This window comes from Netta rufina (genome assembly GCF_964035555.1).
Source record: "Netta rufina genome assembly, chromosome: 3".
In the NCBI taxonomy this organism is placed as follows: Eukaryota; Metazoa; Chordata; class Aves; order Anseriformes; family Anatidae; genus Netta; species Netta rufina.
Genome location: NC_140125.1, coordinates 42898232 through 42921771, shown reverse-complemented (window position 1 = coordinate 42921771; position 23540 = coordinate 42898232). Strand labels below are relative to the sequence as shown.

The 23540-nt window shown below is 37.1% G+C and overlaps 1 protein-coding gene across 2 annotated transcripts in view; it reads left to right on the top strand.

Annotated features, from left to right (window-relative positions):
- The window catches only part of BICRAL (BICRA like chromatin remodeling complex associated protein), a 36497-nt gene extending 17689 nt beyond the window's left edge, over window positions 1-18808 (top strand). Inside the window, exons 3-12 of one of the 2 annotated variants that reach the window (XM_084283883.1) lie at window positions 1201-1249; window positions 1332-1400; window positions 5552-7252; window positions 9201-9300; window positions 10568-10665; window positions 12466-12527; window positions 12666-12811; window positions 12976-13070; window positions 14420-14522; window positions 14942-18808. In XM_084283883.1, the coding sequence (XP_084140009.1) occupies window positions 1201-1249; window positions 1332-1400; window positions 5552-7252; window positions 9201-9300; window positions 10568-10665; window positions 12466-12527; window positions 12666-12811; window positions 12976-13070; window positions 14420-14522; window positions 14942-15744 (3226 nt within the window). In that variant the 3' untranslated portion in view covers window positions 15745-18808. The remainder of the gene's footprint in view (window positions 1-1200; window positions 1250-1331; window positions 1401-5551; window positions 7253-9200; window positions 9301-10567; window positions 10666-12465; window positions 12528-12665; window positions 12812-12975; window positions 13071-14419; window positions 14523-14941) is intronic. The other variant, XM_084283884.1, reaches the window with a different exon arrangement.
- Window positions 18809-23540: the final 4732 nt, after the last annotated feature.

Genomic DNA, 23540 nt, shown 5'->3' with positions numbered 1-23540 from the left:
CCAACAGATCTTTGATATTTGGTAAGTGTCTTCTAAAATTCCTCAGTTGCAAAAGACAATATTTAAGGTGATGAAGTGTTCTTCAATTTTAATTGCGTTTTTCATGACTTGGCCAGTGAGTGTAATTGGTATTAAATGGCCCGATCATGTATCAGTAAAACTTATGATAGGCTCATGATCTTGTATAGTGATCTTTCTTCTTAATTCTTGACATTCAGTGCATCTCCTATGAAAATAATATTTTTGGTTGACAATATTTGTTACCACTTATATGTTGTAAATGTAATTGTACCATAAAGTCTCTGATGAGCAATACCTGTTTAACATGAGTTAGGTTATCAAATGTTATGAATGAATTTTTTATTTTTTTTGCCAAATAAAACAAAGAGCATGTGTGTGTGTGCTTTCAGAGGACTAATTAACTTGTTCCCACTTTATTTTCCCATGTAATCCCAAATAATTCCGTGTAATACATTTTTTTTTTAATGAGGTCTGTATGTGCAGTTATGTTAAAATATTTTTAATTTACTTGAATTTCCAATGCTCGTTCTGTCAGACCACATTTTAAATCTTAGTTCTATTCAGTGATAGTGCTAAATTCATGAAGTGCACTGAAATTGTATTTCAGTAATAAGTTATTTGTATGGTTGATTTTGCTTGGAAAAGATGCAGCTTTTTTTCTCCAAGTGAAGATACTGTTACTCTATCAAAAACAAGTGTGTTTTGTTAATAGGGTGTCAGAAAACATTGTAAAGGATTCAAGTTTATAAACTTCGTATTGATTTAGATGTTAGCTGAGCAGGCATTATAGTTGATCCCAGTAGAATAGATGGTGCCTCTTGTAGTTCTCATGTTATTTGGTCACGTATTTTCCTTAGGTTTTGTATTACACATTGTGAAATACTGAATTGTAAGAGAATGAGAGTAGTACTCTCATAAAAGGAGGTAGAGTGCAACCAAGATTTTGTGATGTACAGGGTTTATCGCTGGAAATGCCTTTGTGCAATAACAGTAGAGGTGATCAGCATCTGCAAATCATGCTGATAAAGACACACAGATCTTAAGATGGTATAAACTCTTCAGCTTTGCATGGGAGCCAGCAGAACCTGATTTATGATTTAAGAGTATCTGTCTCAGTTAAATCAGCCTCATTAGCTCAGTTGCCTAGAAGTGGTAACTTTTTTTCTTTTTTTTCTTAAGGGACCCACAGGCACTGAATTATTTTCTACATGGACCTAGTAGTAAATCTGTAAGTAGTGTTCCTGTGTACTAGACATGCATAACCGTAATTGTGTGTATTATTTCTAAACATGATTTGTGTCTTTTACCAGAGCAATGAAGACTTGACGAATGCCGAATATTCTGTAGCCAACTCAAATTCAATTTTTGCCAACTCCAATGTAAGTGGTCAGGAGAGAAATCATGTTTTTATTGAAACTGCATGCTTCTTTTACAGCTTTATTTGGCTTTTATATAACCAAATAAAGGAGATTTGGGCTTTGACCTTTTCCGTATGAAAATTTTGAGTGCTAGCATAAAATCACCTTGTGCTGTGTAAGTATTTTTATTAGGTTTTCAGTGGTGACTTAACCAGAATACATATAGCAGTACTGGGCTGTTTTTCACAAATATGCAGAAAAACACCTTGTTGATCCATGAAAATATTCTGCAGTGTAATTCTGTTCAGTGAACAAAACTTGTAAGTTTAGTGATTGTAGATGTAGCAGTGCTGAAGCGTAGACCTTCAAGTTAGTCATTCATACATTTCCTGTGTATTGTGGGGTAATTTTTTTCTTACTTCTATGTAGTATCTGAGCTAGCAATTTTAATTAAGGTTTTCTGTTGTTGCTGTTCTTTGGACTGAATAGCTAGCTGGGGATGTTTTCTTCCTGTCACTTCAGTGTTAGAGAAGTCACTTGAAATTCATTAGGTGTTGTAAGTAGTCTTCAGTGTTCTTTCTTTACGAGGAGTATTGCAGCACTAGACTGAATTTTACCCATTGAGGTTATGGACTTGCCATCCTTGGAGACACAGCCAAGGCTGATCTGACTGAGTGCTGGCAACAGACTTGTTTTAAATACGGTCGGACTAGATGACTTGTGGAGATGATTTCTGTCACACGTTTCTATCTTTTTTTTATTTTTTATTTTTTAAAAATTTAAATACAGGTATAATGTCTTCATCCCAGAATTCAGTTATTTCAGTATATACAGTTGGGTTTCCTTGGTAATTGTCTATTGTAGTGTTGTCTTGACACTGCATGTTTTTCCCATGTTCCTAGCGAATAATGTGGATATACTGTAGATGTGTAGGACCCTTAAATAATTGGCATAAACGACTCCTGAAAACTGTTTATCTGTTCATAGAGAACCAGTGACTTTTGTCTGCCTACAGTATTAGGATATGATGTGTTTGCCCTATCCTTCCCCGTTCATTATCATTATTAAATATTGTGGGAGAAACATAAATGGAGTGACAGTTCTTTCTCCACAGAGCTTACAGGCTGAAAGATCAAAACAAGACAGCTCAGCCTGTTGAGATAGTTGTGGGGGAAGTGGGGTACCTAGTAGGGTGTGCCCAATTTTCTGCTGATCAGTAACAGTGGTGTCAACATGGTATGAGTCTAGCCGTTATCAGACAGCAGTTTCCTACATGCAGCTTGGCAGAGGTGAGTTTTGAGGACACATCCTGAAAATATACCAGGCTCTTGGGGAGAAAGGATGACATACACATTTGCTGTTGCCATAGTCTGGTTGTTCTTTGTAGACGTTCTTCTGATAGGCATGAGTAAGTGGTCAGGGGGTTATTTCTGGTGCATTTTCAGAGTGTGAGCTTTTAGAGTGATTTTGAGAGGAAATAAGTACTGAGGAAGATGGATTTTTTGGGTAGGAAATGGCAGTTGGGAGAAACGAAAACATTAGGTGAATGCCAGAAGAGCTTTCTGGTGTATGAGATGGGGGGTGATAGGTAATCTAGAAGACAGATAAGAGGCGCAGGGTTTTCTAGTGTCTGTTTCTAGGGTGGCTTACTGTTTTGTTTTTGTTTTTTTTTAAGCTCTCCATATCATGTTCCCTTTGTGCTCTGCTCTTGTACTTTTGTGTCTTTGTAATGAATACCAATACCTTCTCTTCTCTTCCTTCTTCCCTTGGGTAGAAGCCCTGTGCTGACTTGCATGAAGAATGACTTGATTGCGAAGATAGATGTTTACAGCGCATTGTGAAGGGACAAAGTATCTAAAATCAAAGTCCCAGTGGTGGATGGTTTCACAGGCTTTGCTTATAAATTAAGACACCTGAAAAGTTGAAGGCTTCTGACCTTTTTGTCATCAAAATTCTTGCAGCTACTGAAAGTTTACTGAAAGTTCCGCTTTTGTATATATTCAAAACAGCTACCATGACATAGGATTGACTGTCTTGGTACCCATCTCATGCCTTTCAGTGGCAAAGATTACAAATTCAGTGTCAAGGGGTTCAGTGCCTCAGCTGGTAAGCCTTCTCAGCCAACATATGCCACAAACAAGATCAAGTTTGTGGTGACTAAAGGGAGAGAAGGCAGTGTCTGCTTTTATTCGCTCCCTTCCCCTCTGAGTTGGATGATTACAGAACACCTCTGCTGATTCCAGGTTTGTTTCCTTGGGCTGTCATAAAGTCTGTGTTACATCTCTCATGAGAGAGTTCCCTAGCTATTGCCCTATTTCCTGGGTTGTATTCAGTGACTTCTTCCACCTTTCTACTGTGGTATAGCAGAACAGTTTCAGAGAGCAGAATATTCACAGAGCCACTGAGAATAAGAGTCTTGGTGGTGCCGATTCACGAAGTTGCAGAGGTGCTAATTTCTCCTTGAAAGTAGGATGGTGTTCTGTGTGGCTCTTCTTATGAATCTGGGCAGCAGTGATTCAGATGTTAAGTTGGAAGATGCTAGTTTCCAGCTCATGCATGTAAAATTGTTTTTAAATGTTAAACAGTCCTGGGAGCAGGCAGTGAACCTCAGGATTTCCCATTCCAGAGAGGGAGTTTCAAGCTGTTAATCTTGATTACATATAATATTATTATTTATTATTACTATTGCTATTGTAATTATTATTAGCAGTAGTTGTATTGTTAGTTCTGACTGGAACAGCATTAACTGGAAGCCTCTAAATTATACAGTCTTGAAAGATTTCACGTTGGTTGCTCTCACTGGAGACAAATTACAGATGCAGTAAGGATTTATCCCCAGGAACATGTGAGTCTTGAATTCTAGTAGAGCCCGATTTAGTGATTCGTTTGTGCTCTGCTTGATGGTAGCTAGGTACATTCAAGGACCTAATTTGTAATTTCAGGTGTTCATGAGGTGCAGACATCAAGACATTTAAGTACCAGTGACATTTAAGTACCAATTTAATGCCTTTTGTTAATACATATACGTACATAATTGATGTTTATATTTTTAAAATATTATATTGAGTTCTAAGAACAATCTCTTAATATTGTAAAACGTGACCGAAGTTCTGTAAACTACACAGGATGATTCAGAGACAGACTGGGGTAAAATTCTGCATTGAGTATGCTTGGGGAGCTGTAGTTAGGGTGGGGACATTACTGCATGTGATAATTACAGCTTGCAGTGCCTTCACCTGTTTATACGAGGTGAAAACTAACGTCTATGACCTTCAGGTAGTGAAGGCTCGGAATATGAATGTGAGTGGTATTTTCATGACCACATTTTGCAGTCATGGCCAAAGAAGAAATTGCATGTTGGTTTTTTAATAGTTGAAAGAGGATTGTGGAATTTAGAAAGGCGTACTCAATCTAACTTAGAAGTATTGCAATTTTCTAATCCCATTTAAATTTGTCATTCCTACCCTCTTTTAGAAAGCTGACATTTGTGTTGCTTAGAGATTCTAGGCATAGTTTTGTTTCAGGAAAATCTGACAGTAGGCCAAAATAAAATATTTTCATCTCACAGTATTTATAGATGTAGCTTTGAAGGATTTTTCTTTCAAGGTGCTACTTAATATTTGGTGTAGTGTCAATGCTAATAGCTTCTCTGTAATCTTTTTAATGAAATAAACTGCCACGTCTGTAGCACCGTTTTTCTTAGTCCTTTATTTCTAAAATTATTCTAAACAAAGAATTAACGTCGTTCCTTAATTTTTTGAACTGGCCACTAATTTGCATTGTGCGACTGTAGTATGGCAGTATTCTGGAGATGGAGCTCCTTTCTTTTATCCTTTTGTCCACACTGTGCTCAGCTTGAAGAAGGGAAAAGGGTTCTTCAAGAGCATGTATCAGATCCTCTTGAAACAGTGCAGCTGCAGAGCTGCGAGTGGTGGTGTTGGGAGGCTGGAGAAGTGTCTCCAGCAGTCTGTTACGAGGGCACGAGTGGGATGGCAGTGATGCACACGTTTGTGCTGGCCTGCTGTATGGGATGAACCTCCCCTTATAAACATTCTATGCATAGAAGATAATTTTATAACAAAAGCTTGTTTGCATGAAAAAGCTTAATGGGGAAACAACTTAGAGCTGGTGATTTCTGAAAATTATTTATTTATTGTTGCTTTATGTTTCAGAACACTGATCCTAAGTCATCTGTAAAAGGTGTAAGCAGTCAACTTGGAGAGGGGCCTAGTGATGGACTGCAGCTGTCCAGTAGCCTTCAGTTTCTTGAAGATGAACTTGTATCTTCTCCTTTACCTGATCTTAGTGAGGATCAACCTTTTGATATTCTTCAGAAGTCCTTGCAGGAGGCCAATATTACCGAACAGACTTTGGCAGAAGAGGCATATTTGGATGCCAGCGTAGGTTCTAGCCAACAGTTTGCACAAGCTCAGCTTCATCCTTCTTCATCAGCATCCTTTACTCAGGCTTCTAATGTTTCTAATTACTCAGGTCAGACGTTGCAACCTATAGGAGTTACTCAAGTGGTACAGCAACCTGTTGGAGCATCTTTTGCAAGCAATACAGTCGGTGTGCAACATGGCTTTATGCAACATGTCGGAATTAGTGTTCCCAGCCAGCATTTGTCTAATAGCAACCAGATTAGTGGTTCTGGGCAGATACAGCTAATTGGTTCGTTTAGTAATCAACCTTCCATGATGACCATTAATAACCTTGATGGATCTCAGATAATACTGAAAGGCAATGGTCAGCAAACACCTGCAAACATGAGCAGTAGCCTCTTGGTTCATAGACAGACTCCAAATGGTAACTCGCTGTTTGGTAACTCAAATTCAAGTCCAGTAGCACAACCTGTAACAGTTCCATTTAACAGCACAAATTTTCAGACATCCGTACCTGTCCATAATATCATCATTCAAAGAGGTTTAGCACCAAACTCTAACAAAGTACCCATTAATATCCAACCAAAGCCTATCCAGATGGGTCAGCAAACTGCTTACAATGTGAATAACTTGGGAATACAGCAGCATCATGTGCAGCAAGGGATTCCGTTTGCCTCCGCAAACTCACCTCAGAGTTCAGTAGTTGGTCCCCATATGTCTGTTAATATTGTTAATCAGCAAAACACAAGAAAATCAGTTACACCTCAGACAGTTAGCAATGCTGGAGGTAGTATTGTTATCCATTCCCCCATGGGACAGCCTCACGCACCTCAGAACCAGTTTCTCATACCTACGAGTCTGTCTGTTAATTCCAATTCGGTTCATCACGTCCAGGCCATAAATGGACAGCTTCTTCAGACTCAGCCTTCCCAGCTGGTTCCTAGCCAAGTGTCTGCTGAGCATGTAATGCTCAACAGGAACTCCACAAACATGCTGAGAGCCAACCAGTCGTATTCCGGGCAGATGCTGAATAATCAGAACACAGCTGTTCAGCTTGTTTCTGGCCAGACCTTCACAGCTCCTGGAAACCAAGTGATAGTGAACCACGGGACTTCACAAATCGTTGGTGGACAGGTGCCACTGCAGCAGGCGTCGCCAACAGTGCTGCATTTGTCACCCAGTCAAGCTAATGTTTCTCAAGGTAGATCGAGTTTCACTACGATGTCACCTGGGCAGTCTACAGTCTCAAACATGTCAGCCTCCAATCGATTCGCCGCTGTAAGTTCTTCTGGTTCGGTACATCCTAGCCTGGGACCATCGGTTCAGTCTGTGGCGTCAGGGGGAAACTTCACGGGAGATCAGCTCACGCAGAACAGAACTCAAGTTCCCGTCAGCGCATCGCATCGTCTTCCAGCATCCTCTTCCAAATCTAACAGCACCTTCAGTCACACGTCAGTTGGAGTGACGCAGCAGCAGTTCGCCTTTGGTCAGGTATGCAAGCTGCTTCGGGGTGCAGCCAAAGAAATGCTCCTAAACTGTGCTAAAATCTGGTTAACGAAGTGGTAATGTTATATGGAAAACATTAATTTTGGTAGGTTATATTGTTACAAGTACTGTGGAACTGCTGAAAATCACCGTAACCTGTATGCATCATTTCACCCAGTGTTTTGTAAAGTCTTTCATGGAGTGAATGACTGTTGATTTCATTAATTCTGAAGTTTTCATTGGTTATTTGTAGTGATAATTTCTAAACTGGTGTATTGATGTATTTCTGTTCCCATTCAAAAGAATGGACACTGTGAGGTTAAACAGCTCTGGGCTCTCCTGAAAATCTAGCTATAGAGACCGATGTTAAAGTCTTGGGTACATTCTTAGCGCCTCCAAGTCCTTTGACCTCACTAAGAATTACGTATGTGTTTTCAGGGTTTGGCCGGTGCAAATTTGAGATCAGAAGTTTTCTTGGGAAGAAGAGTTCTGATAAATACTAATGAAACAAAGCTTGAATGTGCTTTTAGGATGAAAACTGGTCTTTTTTGTCCAGTTGATGCAGTTGCAGAATATATTGAATTTAAATTTGTCAGCTTTCATAAATAACTTCCTCACACAAATAACTTCCTGGCATTTTTTTCCCCATTTTTTTTTTTCCTTGGTCATTCTAAAATACTGATAATTGTCTCAGAATGCAATTGTACCAAATATCATTTTTTTTTTTCTCTTTTTCTCAAAGATATTGCATTTGTCAACTGAGACCGAAATAGGAAGGATGTAAAGAAGCTTTACGTAGAAAATAAAGGCAAACATGTTGTAGGACCAATTTTTTTAGTCTTTGCCAAAACTGCTACCACAAGTTGTAAAGCTTTGTTTACAGATGAGAGAGTAGAGGCCTGCCTGCCTTTCTCTACATATTCCTCTATCTTCATATTTATAGGGTATGTGTTGAGGTCAGTGAATTTCAGCAGTTTCAGAAGCACAGTATTTCGTATATATAGTATATATACGTATATACTCTACTATATATAGTATATATACGTATATATAGTATATACTATCTACTATATCTACTATATCTACTATATCTACTATATCTACTAGTATCTACTATATATAGTATATATACGTATATATAGTATATATACGTATATACTACGTATATATAGTATATATACGTATATACGTATATATTCGTATATATATATATAGTATTTTCGTATATATATATCAGGACGAGGGGGAACGGGCTTAAGTTGAGCCAGGGGAGTTTTAGGTTAGATGTTAGGAAGAATTTCTTCACTGAAAGGGTTGTTAGACATTGGAACAGGCTGCCCAGGGAAGTGGTGGAGTCACCATCCCTGGAAGTCTTCAAAAGACGTTTAGATGTAGAGCTTAGGGATATGGTTTAGTGGAGGGCTGTTAGCGTTAGGTTGGAGGTTGGACTCGATGACCTTGAGGTCTCTTCCAACCTAGAAATTCTGTGATTCTGTGATTCTGTGATTCTGTATTGTTGTAAATGATAATTTTATTTTTCTGCTATATCTTCAGAGCCAGAAATGGCAAAATGATTTTAAGTATAGAGAACAGGTTCTACTGTTCACCAGAATCTTTTTAGTTTGTACCTACCTTTTAAATGTTATATGGTATCATAAAGAGTGTATCATTAGTCAGTAAGCATTGCAGAGTTTATTCCACTGATTCTTTGTATTTTGTTGAGACAGTTCAGTCACCTTTTGCAGTTTTGAGACTCAAAAGCTGAGCTGTCTGAGGGCCACATTTAGTTTCTATTCCTCTCTGATTAACTTTATTAGATTCTTGAGCTTACATTGAGAAGTTGAGATGGCTGAGGCTTCACCAATTACAGGTTTGAGGTGGAAGAAGGACGTGTAGATTGGATGTGTAGATCTGACTGTAGATTTTGTTTTTGTTTTTAATGTATGTGGCACAGAAAAAAGCTATGAACCAGACATCACCAGTTTCTGCATCGAAGACGCAGGATAATTTGAGACAGCCTCAGCTAACAAGTCTTCTGAGCAACACACTATCAGGTCAACTAAGGTCTTTTTAAAATCATTTTCTCATTTTTTCCAGCAACAGAATTAAGTGCTTCTTCACAGTGTTAGGCTTTCATTGATGGCTCGTGCTGGTAGAGTCCTAAAGGTTATCAGAATTTATTTTTTTAGTTGCAAACTAAGTTTTTCAGTATTGGATGTGTGCTATTATTTTTCTCAACCATGACACATATTTTGTAGAGTGTAAAGTTGAATTTGTACTATAAGCAGTTGCTGCTTTCCTCTATAAAATCCCAAACTGTACCTTCTTCTATTTTTCTTTTTTTTTTTCCAACTTAGAAAAGTAGAGGTAGGTCACTTTGAAAATACAGACATCAGTTACAAAATTCTGTGAAGCTTCTGTAGCTTCTCTTGTGATGGCTGCTTCAGGTCCAGAGGAAATAAAAATAGTGATCACAATGTTTTGTGCAGGCTGCCATCACTCGGTTTGTTTTTGAATAAGTCTGTAACTTTCAGTTAGAATAGATAATTTCTTGTTTATGGCAAAATACTAGGCTTTTTCAGTAACATCATGCTATTAAAAAAGCCAAACCCAATGCCAGATTATAACGTGTTCAAAGCAAACAGAAGAATGCAGTAACCTTAATATCTTTGTATGTTAGTAACCCTTTTGAATAAGGTCCCATAATCTACTTGCTTTTTATTTTTTATTTTTTGTTGTTCTGTGCTGATATGCAAGCTCTCCAGGCATTCTCTCCAATCAGCACAATATATGTTTAGAAAAATAATAATTGTGTTGGTTGTAATGTGTGTGTGGGGGGTAAGATGCTGTTTGCATTCCTGTGTAAGGCAATTGGAGGAAGTCTGCCCAGCTATAATTTAGATTTTTTTTGTGAAGTTAGAAGAACTTACGCTGTTTAAGTACTTGCAAGAACTTTACAATATTTAGGTTTATATCCTTCAGGGAAGGTTAGTATAGAAAATCTTGATAAAATGTACTGTGTGATTTTTTTTTGGTAAATTTTTTGGCCCCTATGCTTGTAATACTTGAATTTCTTCTTACCACTGCAGTGGTAGGAGGTGCTTATATGTAAGGTTTTTTGTACTTTGCAGTACAGAGTATCAGTCCTTTTACATCTTTATGTGTTGGTTTCTCTGCAGGGTAGTTACACTAGTGTTTTTAAGCATATGAGGAATCTCTCACCTAAAAGCTAAAAGCTCAAGTAAAATGATCAGGACAGGTACATGAAATTGTTCTGTTCTTGCTTAGGATGACAGAGTCTTTTTAACATATTCTTTATAGGACAGGACTCTGGAGGAAAAGTCATACAGCAGTCTCTAGGAACAGCACAGCCACAAGAAAAAGGAATAGGAGCATCGTCAGTTCAGCAGAGTGTACAGGTAGAAAATACTTTCATTTATATGCTTCCTTTTCCCTTCAAACTTCAGTGAAGTTAAAGACGCTTCAACTCCATAGTGATAATGTAGTAGTCCTTGCAGGTTGTTTTACAATGCAGGAAGGCACTCAAGCTTGTTAAATTTTACCTTGACACAAAAAAAATGGGTATTTTGCCAGCTGATATTATGAATGCTGTTTTGAGATTTACTCAGTAAGTGGAGTCTGACTCTGTGGCGTCCTGACGATAATTTCATGTGACATCACAGTTCTTCATTTAGCTGAGCATGAGTTAGACCTGCTGGTATTCTTACTTCTTACAAACTCTGCTATTCTGTAGCTGTCTGGGAGGGGATGGTTTCTGAGAAGTAGCAGAAAAATTCCATCTGGCCTTTTTTTGATTCTTTACTGCATTGTCTTCTTTCCCCAGTGTTTTTTTTTCCCCACCAAAAGTTTTCCTATATATGGCAACTATGTAGAAAAATTTAACACTGCTTCCAAGGTTTGGGGCTGAAAGGGGAGACCAGATTTTTTAGAGGTGGAATACAAGTACCTTTGGAGGAAGGACACAGTTGTTACATTCATGGACTGGAGTAGCTGAGGGTGAGAGTTGAGGGTCTGAAGTAGGCTAGAAAGTTTGGGATTAGTTGTGGATAGAGCTAAACTGCAAAGTCACAGAAGACAAGAGAGGCTTTGATTTAGAATTTTTGTTCCTTGCAGTAAGGCTTTCAATGTAGCATGGCATACGTATTTTTCGTTGCCTTACTGATTGATGTACAAGTAGAGCAGAAGATGCATAACTCAATTATGAGTTCAGCTTGGTTTTGTAATTATTGGTCAGATGTGTGTTCTCATGTGGTGGTGAATACTTTTTATTCTCTGAAGCTAGAGCCTTTTTGACCAGCAAGTACCATTGCACTGTGCCTGCCTCATGCCACTCCTACCTTGTTAAGAAGGATGCTCTGAACCACATCCTCTTTGGTTCCTTCTAATCATGTTGCAGTTCAAAAGAGCTTTCCCCCAGTCTGTTTTTAAATCAGAAGTAACTTTTCCTCTGTGGCTGGTTTTGTTAGACTAGTTGATTAGTGTCGTGCAAAAATAAAAGTTTTAAATAAAGGCTGTTTCAGAATGGCTTCTTGGGGAGAATATGTAGATTGCAGTAATGCCTGTCATACAATAGGAACATGAGCTTCTCCCATCTCAGAGAACATAACATCTTAGGGCAGTGTTCCACTGCAAAACCTTGTGGCTTCGTAAGTGTGCAAGGAGATGACTACATGGACCTGTCTGAAAGGTATACCTGCACCATTGATGCTGAAACAATTTCTGGGACTGCTTTCGCCTCCCTCCCAACCACTGTGGCTTTAGAAAATTGATATATGGAACCCTAGCCTGCTTCCTTGACAGATGCTCTGATCCATTCAAATCGGGCAAGGTGATGACAGCTGAGACATGCAGACAGTTCTTGAGAACATATATATTTTCAAGTTTTTAGTTGTACCTTTTCACCTGCTAAATTTGATAACAAACCTCTTCTCTAGTGAAGCGTGTATGTGCACCACAGTGGAAATTGCCTGGAAACTTTACATTTGTGATGCAGTAGAAGTGACTTCCGTATTTCACTGAGTATTTCGTTGAGTATTTCATAAAGTGCCCTATGAAAACATGAGGTGGTTAAGTGTTTATACTTGCTTGGTGATTGCAGTTACTACTGTTGAAATACTTATTTGGCAGAAACAAATGTTGAAACTTAGGCTTTACAAAGGAGGGCACATACTGTAATTTGTCTTTTATTTTGTACCTAGGTGGATGGTCATTTAGTTGGACAGAAAAGGCCTGCTGCTAAACAGTTAACTAAAGGAGCTTTGTAAGTCATTCTCTTCTTTTTTAATTTTATTGCAGATATTTTCTCTTAACTTTCATCTCTTTAATTTTTGATAGTGTATAAACTTTTATATGTGTTAGAGTATGTGCTAATTATAGATATCATTAATTTTTGTTGTAGTATTCTGCAACAATTACAGAAGGATCAGGTGAATGCTGTGACGCCAGATAAAAGTCAGTTCAGATCATTAAATGATGCAGTTCAGAGACTCCTTTCATATCATGTGTGCCAGGGATCGCTGCCAACAGACGAAGACTTAAGAAAAGGTAATTTCCTTTAAAATTGGCAATAAGATTGTAACGAATGTACTGAGAGAATTCCTCATCTAATTTAGAGCAATAAGGGAAGGAACATTTCAAAGTTTGTGCACTTTACTAAACCTTCTGGTTACTGAAGAACAGTATTTGAAAGTATACTCTTGTCTTTCTAGTGGACAGTGAATTTGAATCTGTAGCTACACAGCTTCTGAAGAGGACACAAGCTATGCTGAACAAATACAGATGTTTACTTATAGAAGATGCAATGGTAAGGTGTATAATGCAGATACAATAATGTTTATAGGATGTGATTCAGTTTGCAAAAAATACAGGAATGTGAGAACTAGCATTAAGATAAATTTTGTTGATACTATTTATCCCTATTTTTACATACTGTCTAAGCAAGGGTGTTGTTATATACACATTTCATAGACATTGGAGGCACATCAACAAAGTATAAGCTAGTATACACATCAACAAAGCTCTTTGCTCTTCTTCTGAGGAGGCTGTGGTAGTCAGGTGATATGTTTCTGCAAGAGATAACGCCTGAAAGAATGTTGTAAAGCTCCATTCAAAGGCCTCCAGACATATTATAATTGGAGCCAAATTTATTATAATTTAGGAAATCATTAGTTCTCCTTAGAAGCTAGGTGGAGTCTGACATTTCATCATAAATGCTTCCAATTTAAACACTTTCACAGTCCCAGGTGTGAAGTGAAAAAACTTACTTTAAGAATGTATTTTACAAGGATTAGGGAATCTCATTGTGGCTTCAAACATGCTGGTTTTTGAGTCTGGAAAAGTACAGAATTTAGGTATAAAAGACATTTAAATCACTCGTTTAGGAACAGGAATGTGTAGTAAAGCAGGAATTCTTAATAAAAATGTTGCAGTTCGCATGGTTTCAGAATCTGGCAGTCCCATTAAAAAGATAGTAACCATCATATATTTGGAAGTAATTGCAGATGCAAAGGGGGAGATAGAGGCGAAAATCTGTTCTTTTAGCATCTGGTATTTTGCATGGTGTGTCCTATTCACTCATTTTGGAATGAAGTTATTTGAAAGAGTGTTCAGGATTACTGGTGTTGTGACTTGGTAGCCAGTGAACTTTTCTTCTGTGATGGATGGGGCTACTGGCTTGACGGTGTGGTTAGCAAAATGCAACAGCACCAGCTAGTTGAAAGTACTAGTATTGCTGGGAGAGAAGTGCAGCTACAAGATGATAGGGTGGTCCCAATTGGAAGATCTTTGCTGTTCTTCCCTCTGAAAGAGAAAGTTGCTGTACATGATGTAAAAAAAAATCGTGGTGTCCAGTGGTAAATACAATCAGTTGTGAAAAGTTATAACTGCTATGACAGGAATAGCAATCCTCTGTTTTCAAATCTTTAACAAATTAAATATACCATAAAATGTGAATAATAATTTGTGGTTGAGTTTCATTAGTTCTTGTGGTCAGGGTCAAGATCGTTGAAGATGCCGTGAAATTGTGAATGTTCTCCACAAACACATAATGAAAGTCATTCTTTTTCTTTGAGTAGTGACTAAGCTATTAGTGTTTTGATTTAGTACAGACATATGAGTTACTTCAGAGATGGTTGTTTTTTCCTTTTCCTGCAGCGGATAAATCCATCTGCAGAAATGGTTATGATAGATAGGATGTTTAACCAGGAAGAAAGGGCATCTCTGTCCCGAGAGAAGCGTCTTGCACTAGTGGATCCTGGTAAGTGATGGTTGTCTTCTGAATCTTACAAAAGCAGCATAAGCGTGGGTTGTTTAAAAATATCTCTGGCCCCACTGAGGCACTGATTGTTGGCCTATTTTAAAAAATAATCAGAGGAAGTATGATATGGCAGTTTAGATTGAAATACTCATCTTCCTAATACCACATTTGGATATTTAGAATGCTTGGAAGTGCCTTTAATGTGGTTTTACAGTGCCCGTTATGTGCATATCATGCTGGTAAATTTGGTCATAATCTCCTGCCCTAAAGCATTAGTGCAGAGGAACACTTAAGTGTTTCTTAAAGACATGAATCTCTAGGCTGTGGATGTTACTTGAATTTCAGTACTAAGGAAAAGATGGAACGTGTTCTTTTGGTATATAGGTAGTTAATGTAAAATGTTGCTACTTCATTTTCAGATGGTTATCAGGCCGATTTTTGTTGTTCTGCCAAACAATTTGATAAAACAGCTGACGAAGCACAGACCAGCAAAAGTGACCATCAGTCTAACAAAACATTATCTTCTCGAAGTCAGACTACCAAAACCCAAGCCAGAGACCGACCAAAATCCAGCTCAGCAGAGTCCACAAATCACAGTAAACTTCCTCTAGTGCCTAACAACATTTTGACACCACAAGAAGGAACAGCTTCTACTAAAAAATCGGAGAGCCTCACTAAAGCTTTAAAGTTTGAGAAAGCTAATTGTTCTTCTGAGAGCCAGTACAAGGCCCTTTCTGAAGAAAAGATGGCTGGTAAAGATCTTAACAAGTCCATTGAGAATTCTTCGAGTTCTGAAGACTTGTCAAAAACTGTATCAAGAGGCAGTCATGGAACACACAATAAAATATCAAGGAATACAGTTCAGTCTTTCTCAAAGGTAACATGTAATAATTCCCTCAAAGACAAAACTCTGCGGAGCCCTCCAAAGAATGAGGTTTTACATCCTGATAACATGAAGGGCTCTGGTGAACCCCAGCAAGACTTACTGCTGAGTAAGAGCTTAGAAACGACATTTAAAAACATCTTGGAACTTAAAAAAGCTGGGAGACCGCCACAAAATGAGGCATCGAGTAGTGGCTCTGTTGACTTAGAATTTCCTAATTTTTCACCTATTGCTTCACAGGAAAACTGCCTGGAAAAGTTTATTCCAGACCACAGCGAAGGTGTTGTAGAAACTGACTCTATTTTAGAAGCAGCTGTAAATAGTATCTTAGAGTGTTAATAGTTACAGTACCATGGACAAGATATGTTTCTCTTAGCAGAAGCAAATGTGAATGACACCACAAGTACAGCCTGACATACATTTAAGGTTAACCTTTCTAAACTAGATTCTGTTCTGTGTTTGAGAGCAATACTCATTGTGGTTACAGTGAGATATCCAAGTAAAGTTAATCCTTGTTAGAATGCAGTCTGTTAGGGCCTTACTATTTCAAGTATTATTATGATAGTGCTTTTGATAATTGTGCAGTACTGCAACATAACAAGGTTGCAGGTCGTTAGGCCCTATGTAACATGGTAATATACTGACAATCACAGTCATTTGAAAGGATGTATTTATTAAGTAAATGTTTTTAAAAAGTGATGGAAGCAACAATTCTCCCCTACCCTTCTTTTCCACAAATCATCAGATTTTTAAGTTGTTCTGGAAACCCACTGTACCTCTATTCAGAAGTGATAATTTGCTTTGTTAAGGAACCTGTGTTCTAGAATTCTTAAGTTGGAAGGATGTCATCAGTGTGTTTACAAGGCTTCATAATTTAAACTTAAAGTGCTTTTCTATTGCTTTCTGAGCAGAAACTAGTACTCGATATATTTGTAGTGGGTAAGTTTAGTCTGTGGGATGATATTATATGATCTTAGTCACAGTGGCATGATATGAAGTAATAAATGCTTGACTAAGGAAGGTAGAATGGAAGCCAATGAATGGCAAAGTGTACAGGATGAGGCCATGATAGAGCCATGAATTTATATATATAATACATATATATGTTAACTCTTGAGGAAGAGATTTTGCATTTTATAATTGGATGTAGTCAGCCTTGAGTCTTTCTGAAGTGGTATAAATGTTTTTTTTTATTTGTTGGTTTTTCTTTTTTTTGGTTGCTGTTTTTTTTAAGACCAAGTGTCAAAAGCACTTTTATTTGAGAACTGTTATGATATTTGTAGCTTATATTTTAAGAGGACATTAGCCTTACTCTGATGAAATTTAAAGGCCAGTGTTTATTTTTGTTTGTTTGTTGTTTTTTTTTTTTTTTTTTGCTTTTTTCTGTCAGAGAATGTTAAAATCATCCACTGTAGCAGTCATAATTATCAAGATATGTACAGACCAAAGTCGATCAGCAATCCCATTGTTAAAACATATCTAAAAGTGTGTAATTATTAACTCCTATTGTAGAGCCAAGTGAAACCATTGCATGGTTTGTATTTGGCTCACTGTCATGTTGTTAAGATAGAATCTTATTATTTTATTTATTTATTTTAATCTATGCCATCTTTCTTTTTGCTGCCCATGCTGCTTTATCGGAGTTTACTTTGGTCATGAGTGCTTTTGTGCACATAAGTACGCTGACGTTAGTCACGTGCATGTAGTACATATGTCTGCTCAGGAGGATATAGCTTTTGTGATTTCTAAGGTATGCTTATATTCTCCCCCAGACCTTCCCCACAATTTCTTAGAGAAATTTCTTAGAGATTTCTTAGAAATTTCTTAGAGAAACCAGCCATTCTCAAGACTTAGTAATTACAGTTTTCATAATCTAGAGGCTCATCGTGACAAACTGTGGTTGTCAGTTAGATTGCCAGGAAAGAAAACAAAAGGTAGAGTTTTGCTATCATGTAACTCAGTGCATCTGAATAGTGCAAAAGAAAGCAGAATTAGATCCTTGCGATAGTAGATCACAGTGCAACTCAGTATTGAGCTACAGTCCACTGTCTGACCACTAAAGGAAACCAAATCTAGAAAGCAACATGAGAAAGATGAACTTGTTTAAAATTCATTTTCCCTTCAAAGTGAATGGAGATACTGTTTTTTGTATGTTACTAATTGCCATTTAAAAAAGATTGTGCCAATTTTAAAGTACATGTTTGTAAAATCCCAACATTCCCAAGTGTTGTAGAAGATATTCAAAGTAATAAGTATTGCCAGTTTTAAATTTTTAGTTAGGTGTCCATAGAATAGACTCTCAGGCAGTTAGTTGTTTTCTTATTGGCAAAACTGACAATATAGTCTTCACCTATTGCCTTTTTAGATTTAATAATATGTTTATGGCTGTGTATCACGATGCGTTTGTGTTATGATTTTTGGAAATTGAACCATTCTAAACTATCTAGGAAGGAAAACAGTAAGTTACACAGCTGTATGTTAACTAGTTAATTTTTTCTTTTATAGGAAAAAAAAAAGTTGCACATTCATGGATTCACTTGATTTTTGTACCACCTCAGAATGGGTACAGCATCTGTACAGCAAATACATAATTGACGTATCAGGCTATGTGTCTTCTATTGGATCTTACTGGGGGATGGGGGACAATGGATATTAAAAGTGACAAATTACAAAAAAAGTAATCACTGTTGATTTGGTCAGACACATTTCTCTGAACTACTTGCGAAAGGAACCCAGTGAACAGTCCTAGCAAGATAAATGTTGAATTGTTCATGTTCTGTTGTTTACTCCTTTGAATTCAGTTCTAAAGGAATTCTGGTACGTGGTGAAGCAGTAAATGAAAGAAATGTATTTTTTGTTGTGTTTGAAAGAAAAAAAAGTATAAATTAATCATATGGAATCAAATCCAGCAAAGTATTGTGAATGTGCATGACTTTAAACATGTTTTCATTATTTTGCTGGATCAGCATTGTGATTTCAATGTTATTTAATACTGCCTAATATTAAAACAAATTTTGAACTGGCAATTAAGAAAAATATGTTCATTTTGAAGATTTTAGTATAATTTATCTGTTAGATTAGGGAGGCCTTACAGACTGACTTCACTTAAAGAGGATGTGTCACTTATTGTCAGTGTGGTATGGACTTTATTTGCTTAAATACCTTCATTTGTAAAGTATGTCTCACTTGAAATTGCTTTGTATACATTTTGTAAAAATATTTATAAAATGTTTTGTAAAAAAAAAAAAAGTATAACAAATTGCAGTTTATTTTGTTATGTTGGATAAATACTGTTAAAAGACACAAGTCAGTAAATATATTGTTAATCCATGGATAGGAAATGTTTAGTTGGAGATTACAAATTGAAACAACCATTGCAATACAGCCAAAGATTTGGGAAAAATGTGCATCTGTGATTGTCTTGATTTACCCAAGTTGAATATTTACATTACCAAAAGAGGGTTGTTCTAAAATTTAAGTAACGTGGTTGCAAAATGTTCCTCCTCCTGTGCTTTTTTTTTTTTTTTTTAAATTCTGATGTATTATAAAATATTTAATAGGCCAACTTCCATTACACTTTATGAAACTTTTGAACATCTGCTATTAAGGATTGGTTCATGTGGTGTTGTAACTGCACACAGTAATGCAAAATAACATGATTGACAGTGGTCCAGCTACGTTGTCATTAGAAAGCTTACCACGCTGAGGGTGCTGAGAGACACTCTCCTTCTCTGGTATGCTTTCACAAAATAGAGGCATCATCTTCTGATACCTCAGAGAGATGGAAGAAAAAGAGGTTGATGTTTGTCAGCCAGCCATCTCATCCGGGCTGCAGGTTTCAGAGTAGTGCCAGTTACATTTGGCTGCAGATAGCAGTGTTTGTGGTATTTCCCATTCCTTCCTTTTGGCTGTGAGAAGACATTTCAGTTGCTGATGATGTAATGCTTCCTCCTGCTTTTATAGGGGTGATGAACTTTTTCTTGCTATGATTGAATTTTTCAGAAAGCATGCTGAGATTCTGATCTAGTAAAGCTCTTATGCTTGGAACTTCAACACTTTATTTTCGGAGGCAATGAAAACGAAGGATTGCTGAAGTGCGCTGCCTCTCATCTTGGAATAGGGCCTGCAGTGTTGAAAGGTAGCAGTCTTTATGGTTAGTATTCAGTTATTTTGTCAATGAGACAAAATAAACTTGCATTTTGAATGCTTCTCACATGGGTTCAGTCAATAACAAAATGAATAAAATCAGCTATATGTTATTTTAATCTGTTTGGTTTAGGATGGCTAAGTATCTTGCATTTTGTTTTTTCCTCTTTAGCATCTCCCGGTAGGCTTACCAGGTGCCTTCTGGGCTGTGAAACATTGGATGTGCAGCTTACTATGTATCTGTATTCACTACAGAATATCTTTTTGTTACGTGAAGGTGGTATATTTTTTAATCACCTTTTAATAGCATTTTGAGGGAGGAGGGGGCTGCCTGAGTTTATTCCAGTCTTCAGGGCAGAATATCTCAAGATCTGGGCATGCAAGTTAACACGTAGCTTGTTTGAGAAAGTCTGAATATCTTTCATTTTGAGGATACGTAGAAAAAAATCGCCATGATAAGCTTGCCACAAGAGCAGGTATGTAAGTAATTTTAAAGCTTAGAGAAATTCCTCTTCTCTTTAGGATTTTTTTTTTTTTTTCTATGTAAGCCTTTGACTTCTCCCTTTAAAATTGTACTTGTTGTTGCTTGGAGTTCTCGCAACAACATGTTTGTGAAACAGCTTCAGCTTCAAGAAATGCAAGAAATTGTCTTTGTCTTGGGGATCAGATGTCATTTTGGTTAAAGGAAGTCAATGCAGAAAATAAAGTAAGCAGGGTCAGGCAGAGATTGAACATTATAATGCACTGATGGACCTGTACGCAGATTTCAAATTAGTAGTGGTGGGTATGCTCAATATTCGTTTATACCTAATGGATCAGCACCTGTCATTCTGTGCTGCTAGTCTTGCAGCTAGTTATTGTAGTGGAAATTGGAAAATGAAACAATTATCCATAACAACCGGTTGCAACAGGTAAACAAGCAAACTTGAATAATCTTGCTGTAGTACGGAAGAAAAAGATAAAGGATACATAAAGTGTCCCACTGAAGCAGTATTTTTGATTTACAAGAAAAAAAAGCCCTTGTATGCGTAGCATAAAACCCTGTTTTATCTTTTTCAGAGTTAAGGTAAGACACAATTTATGGGGGAAATATGTTTTACAAATACAGAAACAAGCTAAGTCAGAATTTAAGGCTCCTCTTGAGAATACTCTTAGCTTGGCCTTGCATCCTGGCTTTTGTTTAGGTGTGTGCCATCATTTCTGCAGATTATTAGTTGTCTGGAGTGTAGTGCTCTGTCTGCTTCACTACTGCTTTTGTACTGCAAGATTGTTTTTTTTTTCTTTTCTCTCCAGTTAATTCCTTTTTTTTTTTTTTAAAAAATCTTCTTTATTTTTTGAAGAAATGTGTAGAAAAGGAGGTGTTTGAATTTGAGGTAAATTCTTGTAACTATATTAAATTAATGAAATGACAGCAATCTTATAATTCAGTGCTTTGAAGGAGAAGCAAGATTAGTTAGTCCATGCTGGTATGTCCAGACAGCTTTAATGTTTCAGCTAGCTTTTATGTCTGCATAGCATACATGTAGTCTACGTCATTACATAGTGCAGTCATGCCAAATTTTCAGAATTGTGCTGAACTCCTGGGTGTATGAATTGCTCACTGTCACTTATTTGTCAATATTGCAACTCGTTCAGATAATGATGTTTCATTCTAATTAATTTCCTATTACAGTCTTGTCACTGTCTCTGGACACCACTGAGATAGAAGTGGTGTAGACCTCTGACAGGCCTTTCTAGAAATCTGGCATTTAGGACCTGATCTCCAGTCCAATGAAATCAGTGGAAAAAATGATTTTCAGTTAAAGGTTATGATGGTAATACTTCTCTTAAACAAACAAAATAAATCAAAGAAATTTACTTTATGCCCTTGGGTAGAAAGTGATGCAAGGACTTTCAGAGTCTACAATGGTGAACATCTCAGCATGCAAGTGGACAGCATAATATAATTAATGAAGTTATTTTGGGTGTTGATTTTAGGAAACGTTTTCATATAATCAAACTGCTAATTGTTTTCCTCTAAACATTATATGTGTTTAATAATTGCTGCACAGTTCTGAAAATACGGAGCTTTATTTTCTTCTGTGAACTTTGACTTCAAATGTTCATGCTGAGATGTGAAACCATGCACAAATCACAGTAAGAAATCATTGCAAGTGCTAAGTGGTACAGTGGCCAGTATGATACAAACTAAATGCTAAAATAGCGAACGATTATATGAGGATAAAGTCTTGTCTGGATTACTGTCATGAAATGCTCAGCATTCAGTTCAAGTGAAATTCTGAAATTACAAATTGTGAAGCATAATTGGAACAGCGTGAGGTTGAGATCATTAAAATATGTCATTCTTGAGCTACGTCAGCACAGCCTGGTGCTTCATCTCAGCAGTTGGATTCTCGTTGGCTTCAAGCTATGGCAGTTCCTTCAGAGAAACTTGAAGCGTACAGCCTTTTGAAATTCTCAGATGGCACATAAGAGACCCTGGAAAAAGGTACCTGCTTTTTAAACTATTCAAATAGCTTTTGAAAGTGCAATCAGAGATCATGCTATTGTTATTTCTGTGAATGAGTTCCATTTGCTCACGAGTCAGGCAGCTTGAAGTGAGCTGCATGCAGTGTGCACTTGTTTGCCTACACAAAAAGAGAGAAAGTGACAGAGAATTTGGCCCAGTCTGGCTTCAGCGATTATTGTTTTGTGCTCAAGGGGATAATACTCTAAATATGGGTATTTAGTTGCTTTTCTTACATTGCAGCATTCAGCCACTGGGCCAGCACTGACAAAATATATATATAACTGTTTCACTTGCCTCTTGGGTTCTCTAAGTGATGTAAACAATATAATTAATATTGCTGCACTACTACTGAATTTGAATAATCTGTTTTTAATTCAGTTCAATTTGAAGCTGATTGCACTTCTCTTTAGAACTTCTCTTTCCAAAGTCTCATTCTGAAATGCAATAATACGCAGAAACTAAATGTATATATTTTAATTTCTGAATGGATCTCTTAGTTTTTATAATTTATTATTATTATTTTAAAATAGACTGTGAATGATGTGTGTGTTACGCATATCCTTTAAGCGAGCAGCAGAACAAAGTCAGAAACCTGCTTTAGTACATCTCACAGATTGATATTGCTAGGTGTACCTGATATACGAGTAAAAGGCAAATAATAGAAATGCACGTGGTTAATATTGCTTAGGTTGACCAATTCAGTGTCACCTTGCTTTCAAGGTAAAATTAATTAGGGAACAGGATTTGGAAGGCCCTAATTAGCAGGGGCAAATAATAAGTCTGTGTCTGTGAAGGGTTAAACACTGAGTGCTTAGGAAGGAGGGACTCAGAAACCTTTATGCACAGAGGAAGAAATTCAGATGAACCTGAAGGAGAATAGGCTTCAAGGTTTGCAAGTCTGCAAGGTCTGGTTTTAAATTGAGCAAGAACAGGTTACTAAAAATTGTGAGTAGACTCTAAAATATTGTGGGATTGCAAGTGTTTTCGTGATACGGAGTGATCATCATTGATAATACTCCATACAAGAGGTGAAGAAGATGTGGAATCTGCTTGTTACTGTGCTGTTTTTTCTCTTTTCCTGTGAGGCTACTTTCCCTACTGATAAAAAAAAAGAGAGCTTCCATACAGTAAAAGGTAAATTCTGAGCGTTCAGTGGAGACATGCACAACGTTATGACACCTGTAATATTTAGTGTTCAATTTCTAAGAATGTTACTCTTCCCTGATGAGGAGGGCAATTTGAATTCTGTGACAGACAGTCTGAGACCTAAATTTCAGCTGTTTCCCAGTGAGTTGAAGACCTGTTCTTTTTAAAGTTGACTTACACTGCATTTGATTTGTCTAAGCACAAAGGGAAGCCTGCCCTACCCTGATTTGCTATTCTTTTGTCCTTTGGCAGTCAAATTTCAAGCCCCTAAGTAACTAAGCATCCTTAAAAACCTGTAGCTTAAAGACTCTTTCAACTGTTTCTGCAGTAGTCT